The sequence below is a fragment of the Mastacembelus armatus genome, chromosome 5 (genome assembly GCF_900324485.2).
Source record: "Mastacembelus armatus chromosome 5, fMasArm1.2, whole genome shotgun sequence".
In the NCBI taxonomy this organism is placed as follows: domain Eukaryota; kingdom Metazoa; phylum Chordata; class Actinopteri; order Synbranchiformes; family Mastacembelidae; genus Mastacembelus; species Mastacembelus armatus.
Genome location: NC_046637.1, coordinates 26165994 through 26178893, shown reverse-complemented (window position 1 = coordinate 26178893; position 12900 = coordinate 26165994). Strand labels below are relative to the sequence as shown.

Genomic DNA, 12900 nt, shown 5'->3' with positions numbered 1-12900 from the left:
TGGTTTACACAAAGGAGGTGTGTATTTAATGAAGGTAATTAGAAGGAGACAAGGTTTAGCAGGCAAAAAGGCCGTTAGTTATGTAATGAGTTGTTTTGGTGAAGCTTTTACAGTAAGTGGTGGTTGTGTGAGAAAATGTTGGGTGGGTATTTAAATTTTCATGCAAACTTCACCCTGAGGTCTTACTCAATTTTAGTTGTAGTGACATATATCTCTATTCAGTCAGTTGACAGGCACTGTTTAAAATGTAAAAATAAAACTATTATGACTGTGCCACTTACAAATCAATCATTTGTATTATATACTGTGTAATCTTGTGACACTATTATTTCACCCACCATTTTGTAGATAAGCGGTTCAAACTGTGGACCTTACACAAATAAGTGTGTTATAGGAGTTTGAATCAGTTCCCAGAAAATGGCAAGTCTATTTTTTTCTTTTGTGTGTGTGTGTTTGTGCGTGCATGCGCATGTGTGTGGGCAGCCATCTGTCATGACCGGCTGTGAGATTACAGGTTTTCGTCCCACCACATATTTTGTCCTTATTTTCTTTTATCTTGATCTTCATGCTTCAGCCTGACTTTGGCCCTGTACTTTATCTGCAACATAGAGTATTTCTTGCCACTGTGTATTTTTGTATTTATTGTAGGCTACATACAACTTTAAAGCAATAAAAAAATATTTAAAGATGATCTAAAATTGGCTTCGTTCTAAAAATATTGTGATAGATTAATTGTATATATTTACATTAAAGTGACTTGCCATATAAATGCAATACTGCATTTTATTATATAGTTTTCCCTAAGGAACACTGTGGTAAATGCATTTTGTACAGTGGCCCTGTACAAAACACAACACCAGAAAACCCCAAAACACAGCAAAATCAACACAAACCTACAAAGCACACACACATTAAACAATAGTCTTCTAAAATGTTGCTCTCTGTTGTAAAGTTGTCTCTTTTGTTTGTTTTGGTCCTCGTTAAGTTCGGTGTTTTGAAGGTATAATTATCAAAAACACATAACTAGTCTGCTTTTACATGTAGTAAATCATTTTTTTATATTAATTAAATGTAAATGTTTTCTATACAAGGATTCGTGCTTTTATTTTGGAAAAAATGATTATGTTTCCGGAAGACATCGGGACTTCCGGAAAGGATTGTGTTTCGTAGTTACATCGCTTAAAAAAAATCACCCTTCCTGGAAGATTACCTTGTCAGGTAACATATGTCATTTTTAACAAAGTTATCGTATTATAAGTCAGCACAGTGAGATCTCTGGTTGACGTTAGAGGACGGTGTCGTCGTTGAGGCTTTTGTATCGCTGCTAGCAAGTTGTTTAGCGAAGTGTGTCGTCTGCTCAGCGCTAGCTAGAAGGTAACGTTAGCAAGTTGATGAGTGATTCGTGACCAGCTAACGTTAACTCATAAACGTGCCGGTGCTCGTTAAATTTCGTGAATGTTCATTAATCCAGCCTCTTGCTTTGAAGTGTAACGAAGGGGACAGACATGACGGATTTGCGTCAAGTCGTCGGTGTCCTGCGGTTGTTTACATTTTGCGTTCGGATGCTGTGCTAACGATAACCTTAGTCAACACTGTCAACGTTTTGTTTGTGTTGTCGACCTCAGCTCTTTATCCTAATCCAGTATTTTGTTTTCTATCGAGAGAAACGTTAAACGATCATTGTCGCTCTGGAATTGGGACCGGTGTCGTAGACTTAAATAAATACATTTGTCCAGCAGCCAGCTCAGTCAGACATCGGATAAAAGGAGCTAGGTGTCTGATAAGACACCATTTTTAAAGGGTTTATATGTTCTACTTAATGGCTCTATTGATTCCTGAGAAATAATCTAATAATCCTTGATAAATGAGTAAAAACTCGTTAATAAAAACAACCGTGGGCTCCCAGATTGTAGAATATCCACCTACAGGAAAAACAGGTTTTTCTTTTTTGCTCTCTTTAATTGTTAAGGAGCATCTTTCAGATGAACTGCACAGCATCTAGACCAAAATTCATTTATAAACTAACGTTACTTAGTACCATTTCTACCTGCAAACGCATTATTTATTATTCTGATGCATTAATATAAATTCAGAAAGCTGTTACTATTCATTAAAGGCTTGTTGTCATATAACTGCTTATTAGAAAGTGAGAAGACTGGCAACCTTTTTTACTGATTTATTAATATGTAAAACTGCAGACTTAAAGGCTTTGTGGGGTCTTCCTAATTAATTTCAATGCTTTGGATGGATTTTCCAAAATTCCTTGTCGGTAATGGCTCATAAGTGATTTTGACAATAGTAAGCAATTTATTAACCATTAATAAAGCTATTAATTACAGCTCACCAAGCCTTTATAAATTGTGGCTTATTCAGAAAATCTGTAAATAGAATCACTTACTTTATAATGCTAACTATTGATTTGCAATACAGGATCACTGTATTGTGCTACGCATTACAGTGTAATTTCAAGGTAACTGATGATTATTTCCCATTAGCAAAAACATTTGGAAAGTGTTTCCCATTTTAAATATTAATATAACTTTAGAAGAACTGACCTTGAAAATACGTTTTACTTATTTAGACCTGATCCTCTTACAGGACTGGGTTTCGGTGACATTCCTGGTCCACAGCTATTGTTAAAAGGTTCCACATTACCTGATATAATTATTCAATAATTGTAACAATAACACAAATGTAATTTTCAATTTTTTGTATGTAATTTTAACATATTGGACACCATTATATCATGCTTATCCAGTTATTATCTATACAAAATTTATTACAGGCTTTTTTGCATTGCAATACACTTTTGCATACAAAGTGCTGATGCTGATTATGTTTACTTGTTTTGGTTTTGTTTAGCTTTAGGTCTATATTTGTGTATTGTACATTTTTCCTCTGCAGTGTAAAGTATAATGAGAGTTGCTGGGAACTGGAGTCAGATTTTATCAATGTGTCAATATCCTTGGCCAGTAGAGCTGATTGTGATTCTGGTTGCTCAGGAGGAAACTGAAGTATACCATCTGAAGCAAAATACGAGGATTGTGAGTGAGTCATCAGGCGGTCTCCCTATGTCAGGCCGAAACGGGTCTGCAAGTGATGCAGACTGTCGGATCTCTGAGGACTGCAGTGTCCCAGATGTTGAGCTGATGGAGCTTGGGCCGCTGTTGGAGGAGGGAGGAGGGCGACAGGCAGCATCTAAAGGCGTCCACCCAGAGGTAGGACTGTTTAGGAAAATGCCCAGAGAAAAAAGTTGCTTCTGTTGAGTAGCTTTAGTATCCTCTTGTGATCTCTTTAAAGGGAGCTGCGATGCTTGCGGATGAGGAAGAGGAGGATGATGAGGTGGGAGAGGTTTTGACCTTACCACTTCAGGCTCACCATGCCATGGAGAAGATGGAGGAGTTTGTACATAAGGTAAGTTGTGTACATGCTTTAAATTAAACTCGTTATAATTTAATGAACATTGAATTTGTAAAGGCACAGTACCAGTCCACATTTAAATTTTCTGTCAAAGGCCTACACTTTCATATTGACCCAGTGAGGTGGGATTAGACCCAGCCTGGGATTTACAGCAATTCAACACTGCTTCAGTGTAATATGAAAAAAGTGAACACAGCTTTGTATAATAGCCTGATTATTTTTATTGTAATAAAATATATAATAGGTTGTTTGGAATGATTTTCTCGTCAGTCAGAAATAAATTGTTCTGAACACGACAAAGTGAAAGAATAAGCAAAAAAGATCCTGTAACAATACAGTGTTTACACCACATACTGTTAAACCAGTATAAATATTGCAGCGCCCACATTAAATGAGGTTAGACCAGATTTAGTACAACGCAGTGGTGAAGCAGTGAGGTCAATGGACATAAAGTTGCAGATCAGGATGAACAGCAACAACAAGGGATTAACCTGCTGTGTAATTTTAGGCTCACATTGAGTCATATATGGGTTTAGCATGTTTCTATTATTCCAGGTCACACAGGATTTATTTGTTGTGGAACCAGTCAACACTGGAGACAGGAGACCAATGTCAGTTTATACATAGCTAACACCAAGTGGTAACTGAAAACCTTTGTAAACTGATTCATTAAAAAAATCATAAACATATAAGTTATTAACATATAGAAATTGGCAGGAAATCTGATTAAATGACATCTAGCTGACTTAATGTATGTTTAAGGCAAAGACCATGTCAGCATCAGTTATAAGAGAAATTTACTTTACAACTTCCACTAATTCAAAATACAACAGTTGTCTTTAATCTCTATAGCAACTCTCAGTGGTTTACTTTTTAAAATACACAGTGATTTAGGGCGTTTGTGAGTAAAAGCTATTCTTACTTTTCAGGTCTGGGAGGGGCGCTGGAGAGTCATCCCTTTTCATGTTCTGCCAGAGTGGCTAAAGGACAACGATTACCTCCTACATGGTCACCGACCCCCTATGCCCTCTTTCCGGGCCTGTTTCGGAAGCATCTTTAGAATTCACACTGAGACAGGAAACATCTGGACGCACCTGTTAGGTGAAAAGCCTTACGTAACATTCCTAAATTGTTAAACATGTTGAACATAGAGGTTTTGCAGCAGATTTGAATTTTGTTTGCAGGACATTTTGGTGTGATAACATATTTTATGTATTTAAATTTGAATGTGTTATTTAATATAATATATTGTATTCCGGATAACTATACTCCGGATAAGTTCTGGTGTCTTCTCTTTTTGGCTAGTATGAGTAAAACTGGTCTGATTTTCTTCCCTTAGGGTTGATCTTATTCCTTTGCCTGGGCACGTTAACCATGCTGCGGCCCAACATGTATTTTATGGCCCCACTGCAAGAGAAAGTGGTGTTTGGGATGTTCTTCCTGGGAGCTGTGCTCTGCCTCAGCTTCTCCTGGCTCTTTCATACCGTCTACTGCCACTCTGAGAAAGTGTCTCGCACCTTCTCTAAGTAAGTCTTTGTACTGTCAAACATCCATCCATCGAATATCTAGCTTAGATGTCAAAGAGGCTGCATTCAGAACAAATCTAAATTCCAGTGGGCACTGATTCGAGCAGTGAGCAATTCTAACATGAATTGCTTTCTCGGGTAATGTGACAGTTTCCTCATTTAATTAAAACGATGTTTCTGGTTCCAATGTGTATTAGCTGCAATAACCAGTGACACAAGAAGACAAGTGGCTATAGTGGGCAGCAGTGTTGTCCATTAATCCCAGGATTGGTGGTTTGAACCCTGGCCCCTGCTGCAAGTATGTCAGAAGTCTTTGAGCAATAAGCTGAACCCTGGACTGAAGCTTGCCAGCACTTTGCAGTGCAGCTCTGCCATTTTCGGGGAGGTGTGAGTGAATGTGAGGCGTTGTGAAAAGCTTTCCTCTGACCTGTGGGTAAACCTAGGGTTTTGCATTTATGACAGCAGACTAACACCAGTTTTGCCAGAATTATCATTTATCGTAAAGAAAAAACTCCAAAATTCTTAGTGTTTACCATTTGTTACTGTGTCCATGTTCAGGTCTTCATCAACAGTGAGTCTAAAGTTAGGATAGTCTTAGAAATGTACATTAGAAACACAAGAAAGCCTTTTTGCACCCAGCAGCTGTTGTCTTTGTGTCACTTTCTGTCTTCAGGCTTGACTACTCGGGCATTGCCCTCCTGATCATGGGCTCCTTCGTGCCCTGGCTGTACTACTCGTTCTATTGTTCCCCTCAGCCTCGACTTATCTACCTCACCATTGTATGTGTCCTTGGCATTGCTGCCATCATAGTGGCCCAGTGGGACCGATTCTCTACACCTCGTCACAGACCTACAAGAGCAGGTGCTCACTAGTTAAGGATTATTATAGAAACGTTTTAGATCATGTTGTTTTTCTTTAAATCTCCTCAGAGTATCTTTTTCATGTTGTGTTTTCTGAAGTGTGGTGATAATTTTCATACATGGTGGAAAACCACTTAAGGCTATAAAATTGAGTTTTTGCATGTCTGAAAGATTTTATAATACTTGCCAAATTTAGATGAAGATGTTTTCAAATTTATTCAAAGTGCCTCAAGACTGTGCTCTTTTTAGGTGTGTTCATGGGTCTGGGACTAAGCGGCATTGTCCCAACCATGCACTTCACCATCGAGGAGGGTTTTGTTAAGGCCACAACGGTCGGCCAGATGGGTTGGTTCTATCTGATGGGTGCCATGTATATCACTGGTGCTGGTCTCTATGCAGCTAGGATTCCTGAACGCTATTTCCCTGGCAAGTGTGACATCTGGGTAAGTATTTAAACACCTACACCTACCAACAGTGTGTTGCTAGCCTGCCTGATAAACTCCACACCCCGGTTTATAATGCAGGATTTCTGTTGTTCATTTGTGGTCTCTAAACCCAAGCCAAGATTGCACATGTGATTCCACTTGAGCACAGATTTCACAATGCTGAGCCACAGAAGATACTACCATATACAACTGTCTTCACAGGCCCCCCACATACCAATAATTGTTCAACTGCTGCATGTTATGAATAAAAAATATATCCAAGTAACTTAAAGTGCAGTTTCAAAATGTACAGCAGTTTTTGCTAAAACTCTCACAATGTAATGTTTCAGCATTACCACTGAAATAAGACATGTACACAGGACTTCAATCATACATGAAATATGAAATGAAGGCAGAAACTTTGGATACCAGTGTATACTTTGCACATTTTTGTTTAGTCTAGCAAGTACTACTAACACATACTTCTCTCACCCTTTCTAGTTCCATTCCCATCAGATTTTTCATGTTCTCGTTGTGGCAGCAGCCTTCATCCATTTCTACGGTGTTTCCAACCTGCAGGAGTTCCGCTATGGCCTCGAGGGAGGATGCACTGATGACTCTTTACTCTGAAAGAGTAACTGTGACTTGCTCACAGTTTTCTTTATAGCCCCACAAACAACACATACAGGCAACACACACGTAAAAATGCTGCTGGAATTTACTTACTGCTTCTTATGTACTTCTGATTTGCTAACATCCTGTTTTGGGTTTTGTTGGTCTTTTTGCTTGGTTGTTTTTTGCCCCAATAAAGTAGCATTAAGAAGATGATGAACTATGGAGGGGACAGGCACTATTTCTTCAGTAATTTGAAGCTTGAAGTCTGTGTTTTTGAGTAAGGTCAGAATGGGATCTTAACCAAAATCATATTCCTGTAACTAATGGTCACGTATTAGAAGCGCAGTAATAGTCCAACCCTGCTATAGTTTCTGTCTGAGGATCTGCCTACACCTTTATTTCAGGAGGATAAAACTGTACACATATTATGTGTTAACTGCTGACACTGACTGTGCAGCTGTCTGTTAGAACTTGGAGGACCATCACAAACCTACCTATTCCCACTCTGCAATAAAACATCAACTGTACTCTGAAGGCTCATTGGAACAAAATACAATATGTTATAATGAAAGGAGCATAAAGCCTAAATCCGTTACATATAATCTTGAGATATAAATATCTGAATTACACAATTGATAATGCTAATTAGACTTTTTTACTGAAATACATCAAGGGGATTTTTTTTTCTTTGAATTTCACAGAATTTCTTTTAAATGCATTATTTCAACTAACAAAAGTCCCAAACAAATAATTTTCAAATTGTTTCATTACACAGAAATGCTTGTAGCTAGGAAAATACAGAAAAAGACCTTCTCTGCCATCATTTTCTCTGTCAGACAACACATTATTGATTCCTTTTGAGAGTTCCTGGGCTACGCACAATGTACAGATCCGGTTAGGTCAAATGTGTTTGTGTGAGCTAGAGATATTTCTTTTTCTGCTAGATTTCAGATGCAATGCGAGGTGTAAATATCAAATGCACCTTAGTGTGTGCTATAAAATTTTAAACTTTAAATCATAATATGGGGTTTAAAATGTGTAAACCTTTAGTATTCCTGTGCCTTAGGCCAATGGAAATGTTTTTAAATAAAACGGCCTATCTCAACAGTCGAGGAAGCTTCAAGGATTTCCAGATGTTGACTTTTCTTGTTTTCCTTGCCATATATATATATATATGTATATGTGTGTGTGTATATATGTATATATATATATACACACACACACACACACACAGTTGAATCATTATTGAACTTACAATTCCATTGATAGGTTGTATCAACTGCTGTTTAAGACTCCTTTTTCTAGAACAACTGATTCAAGCTTTATTACAAAGACTAAAACAATGTGTATTCTTTGTGTAATGTCCTGTGTAGAAAGTGATAAATCATACATTTCACTGAAATGTAAACATGGATATTTATTAATGGTAATCTTGGAAAATTATTGTAATAAATTTTTCCACATGTACGAACGCGGTCTCCAGTTGTCTACAGGGCATACAATGTTGTTCAGGCAATACAAGCAGTTGGTGAGCATGATATATAGTTGAAAACATTGTTTCATCAGTAAGCAGCTGTAAAGAAAACAGGATTCATCATCAACTACTTGACCATTATGACAAGATATTGTGACGCAGTGTTCATTAATGACCTAATTTTAGTTTTAATACAATTTAGAGGGTATTATGTATTAAGCTTTAAAACCTCCAAACAGCTGCTCTGTTTATTTTCCCCTTCCTTGGTTTGTAATTTCCATCTCAATACAGATCTGCACCAGAATGCACAGTCATAGGAAATTACGCTTATTTTTTAGAGTCTACAAAATATGAAGTGAAACAGACTTGTGACACAGTCTTACTGGATGTGATGAAAGTGCTGTTCTGCAACATCGTATGTACTGTTTTCCAAGTAACTTTATTAGTACTTTTCTGTCTATATCATTCTTTGAAAAGAACAAAAAGTACAGCATCAGGTGAGATCCACTGTTAAAATCAATTCCAGAGGCACAAATATCAGTACACACCTGTAGTAAAGCATGGAGCAGGACAGAATAAAGTTGCAACAATGTCGCTACATTTTGAATTACAGTTGCTGATAAATAGTGTAACAGTTATTTACAAATATCAGAAATTTTAATTAAAAAAAATATATATATTGGAGCATGTTTACTCTGAGGTGTTAATTTCTTTTATGTTATCTTTTTACTTTAGATGGCTTAGTTGAATTCATTATAAAATCATGAGAAAGATTAAAGGGAAGGAGGCATAATTTGATGAAATGTAATTATCTTATTTACAGATTAAGCGGACACGTTGATGAAAATTTCTCCACTAACAGTTTCTATGCTTCCTGCGGAACCACATCATAGCCATTTGTTTCTGAACGAGAGCATTTAGTGGCTGGTTGTCTTCACGATCAGCTAGTATGCTATCACAGTATTAGCTTACCTGCCAGTTTTAGGATTTTATTGTCGTAGTCAGACTTTTTTTTTACTTCAATACTTACGTACGTCTTATTTGACTTTTTCCACTTGCGTGTATGTAATTCCCATCGACGTGTAAAGTAATTTTGTCGTATCGTTTTGATTTGAATTAGTGTTAGCATACATGTTAGCATAAATGCAAGGGGCGGGGCTTACATTTGACCATCAGGGTAAAAGTCTTTGAAACTAATCTCATTCTTCTTATCTTTTAGCATAAACAGCACTGTGGTTAGGCGGTAACGCTGACACAATGTGTATTCCGTGGATAATGAAAAATTACTTAGTTTACTTGTCGTGCACTTCCGCACTACAAAGATTCGGACGGCTCGGGTTTCCGGTCCACTCTTTCTTTTCGTTGTAATTTAACATATCTGTCACGGTTAATTACTGTTCCTGGTATCGATCCAGCAAGGCTGGTGAGGTATACGCTGTGAAATAGGCCATTGTGCATGAATATCAAAGTGCATGTGTTGTCTGTCAGGGTTCGAGATGGACAACAATCAGCAGTCCAGAGAAAGAACGGAGCTGGTTTCTGAGGACGGCAAGAACAGCAAATCTGTTTTGTGTCAACGCTGCGGGTCTAAGGTGCTGTGCCCGGGGATGGCTGTGTTTGCACAGAAGGAGGTACGATTTGTGACATGTGGCAATGGACTGGGGTGACTGTAGGTTTTACCTCCTAGAAAAGGGAATATTTTGGGGAGGGGTCGGACTGTTGGTCAGACCAGATATTTAATGATGTCACTGTCTGCTCTCTGAGATGGTGAACAAAGAATCACAGGCTAAATAAAGGATGAAAAAAAATCACATTGCCCTACACTGACTTATGTTACAGCTGGAGCTACTATTTAATGTAAATATGTGATATATTTCTAAAATATGATGCACCGTAAACTAATTAATAGCCTCACCTCAATCACCTACAAGATTAAAGTACTACTTCCAGATAAAGACAGCTAAAGACCAGATAAGGCAAGACTTTGATAATTCAACTTGACTTGTCCTGACGATCTGCTTTTTATCATTTATCATTTATGTATTTGTCCCTTTTTTCCAGGTACATCCTACCACATCTAAAGAAAGTCATCTTGCTTTTTAGACTTACAGATGAAATGCTTTATGTATATGTTTTCTTTCCAAAAACCCTATGACACTGCTGATCTTGAGGGGTTTTTATTTTGAAGGGTTTTATGTTATTGTTAGCATATCATCTGAGGGTGTGCTTTCTCCCACCAGCTTTTCCTGCCATCCATGCGGAAAAAGAGCAGCCTCAGCACCACAGAGGGCTCAGTGGATGGGGACACTCTGACTGCCCACTGGTTAGTGGATGACATGTACACTTTTGAGAATGTGGGCTTCACTAATGATGTCGGGAGAATCAAGTATCTCATCTGTGCAGATTGTGAGATTGGACCAATTGGCTGGCACTGTTTGGATGACAAGAAAAGTTTCTACATTGCTGTGGAAAGGGTTAATCATGAATAGTGCAGATGCATAAATAAGCCCACAGGAACTTTAAAAAATGTGTTTCCAGGCTGTGCATCTTTTCATGTCTTTACTTGGAGAGTTGACCCCAGCCAACCTAACCACTAACACAGCTTGGATCTGTTTGTTGTGTACAGAATGATTCATAAGTGCTGTGCCACTACCACTCTTGATCACACTAAAACAGTGTGAGCACTCTGTTCTAATAAAATTGTTTTTGCGAAGCTGTTTCCTGTCCCTGAGTAATATTATGTATTATCCCTGTACTGGTATGTATAGACTCCCATCTCACAAGTACCTGATGAGGCAAATGCAAGACTCATAATAAAATGCTCAATGTGCAATAACCAGACTAGTCTTCTAGTCAAATGTACAGGAAAATGATTCCACTTGTACTCTTAAGAGTGTGTGCCATGACTGCATGCTAAGTAATAAACAAATAAATAATGAATTATTATGCCTAATTTGTACTTCCTGTAAATTAATCCACAAATTGCCATTGATGTGTGCAATTATCAGTAAGCTGTAGGTATACAGTTCACCACTAGATGTCACAATTTCATGATTCATAGACATTTGTTATCTCTTGGTGAATTTGTTCATTGTTGTTTTGTGTGTGTAGTGCACCTGTTGACCAAAAGGCTCTGCCCCCACCCAGTAAATTTAACCCCACCAATCAATGCATGGTGCAGCTGTGAGCTCTCACTTTAAGGTGTCTATTTTCAAGAATAAGGAATCATAGACTATGATGTTCAGAATACTATTAAGTATGTAAAGGAAGAACAGTTAAAAGGGTGTATATACATGGTCATATGGGTATGAGCATTGCTGGCAGTTTAGAAAATGATTCAGTATTGCTGGAAAGAATGTGGTTATCCACCTTTAAATATGAGACGTGCAGCTAATGTTTCTCATGTTAAAGACACCTGTCATGTATGTTTGGTGTCCAAAGTCCAGCAGGGGAAGTTCAATCGAAACAGAGAACAGGGACATTCAAATCAATCAGAGTGAAACAAATGCACCAGTTAACACAAACGATGAGAGTCTTAGTCAAAGGGCAGATTTCAGCCAGGATGAGCTAAAACTAGAATAAACTCAAAAACTTCTGTATGAGATGATAGTAGTGTCACACTTTACATTGAACTGTGGACGATTTTAAAAAAAGGTTGGTTCTTGATAATGTACTATTTACAAATATCCATCAATAAGGCAGTGAAAGATAATACAGATACAGCTTTTGGAGGACAATAGATGTAAAGCAAATAGATAGATACTTTATTCATAAAATAAAATCTTAAAATTCGGTACAGAATTTCCCCCAAAATACTGTAAAAGTACTTTAAAGTCTTCATTTCTTAGATATCTACAACATTGACTGAGTTAAAGGTGCAATTGTTGCAACAGTGAATTTTGCATGCAGGTGGCCGTTTGTTATGCTGCTTGTCATGCTCTGCCTCCTGCAGGTTTCTACAAACCATCCCACGATATATCCCAACGCTGCTTTCGGCCACGCCACGCGAGTCCGTTTGACTGCACCATATGACCGTGGTCTCAGCCAATCAACGAGCTCCTCTAGACCATTTAAAAACGAAGTGCCGGTCAGCGCGCAAAGATCTGCTGGGTGTGTTTGATTACGAAATCCTGAGCACCGTCTGTCACGTGTCTATTATTCGAGCACAGGCGGGCGGGGTAAGGAGCCAATCCAACCCTATACTTTGTGATGCACTGCTGTGCCACGAATCAAACTCACCCATCAGGGGACCGATCATCTGTAAGGAAGCAAAGGGGTCTAATAAGCCATATAAACCTTTGCTAAAGAGTATTGTGTCCACAAAGTGTTAACTGTGGGACAACGAGCTGTGCTGCAGTTTATTCATGTTAAAGTGGGTTGATTGGCGGTTTCTCTAACAGCCATACGGGCATTTAACTCCTTCAAACACATATGAACACGCACCACCAAAGCTGTATTGGTTTAGTGAAAATATTAATTATAACTTACACACAGTCGCTATAACCATGTGAAATAACGAATCAGGTGTGAGTTTGCGTGTGTTACAGCCGCGGACTGTGTGTAAAAATAAGCGTAGCCTA

At 38.1% G+C, this 12900-nt stretch overlaps 2 protein-coding genes across 4 annotated transcripts; both read left to right on the top strand.

Annotated features, from left to right (window-relative positions):
- Positions 1–1137: 1137 nt before the first annotated feature.
- Positions 1138–8317, top strand: adipor1a (adiponectin receptor 1a). Its single transcript, XM_026306023.1, has 8 exons — positions 1138–1218; positions 3003–3218; positions 3301–3414; positions 4350–4521; positions 4760–4946; positions 5620–5807; positions 6056–6249; positions 6733–8317. The coding sequence occupies exons 2-8, from the start codon at positions 3072–3074 to the stop codon at positions 6859–6861; spliced, it is 1131 nt and encodes a 376-aa protein (XP_026161808.1). The 5' UTR covers positions 1138–1218; positions 3003–3071; the 3' UTR covers positions 6862–8317.
- Positions 8318–9224: 907 nt separating this feature from the next.
- On the top strand, positions 9225–11033 carry rabif (RAB interacting factor). Of its 3 annotated transcripts, none has more exons than XM_026306025.1 (3): positions 9225–9350; positions 9809–9951; positions 10561–11033. In XM_026306025.1, the coding sequence occupies exons 2-3, from the start codon at positions 9817–9819 to the stop codon at positions 10807–10809; spliced, it is 384 nt and encodes a 127-aa protein (XP_026161810.1). In that variant the 5' UTR covers positions 9225–9350; positions 9809–9816; the 3' UTR covers positions 10810–11033. The 3 variants fall into 3 exon arrangements, with proteins under 3 accessions (XP_026161810.1, XP_026161809.1, XP_026161811.1); XM_026306024.1 differs by having other exon boundaries at positions 9240–9497; XM_026306026.2 differs by having other exon boundaries at positions 9261–9381.
- Positions 11034–12900: the final 1867 nt, after the last annotated feature.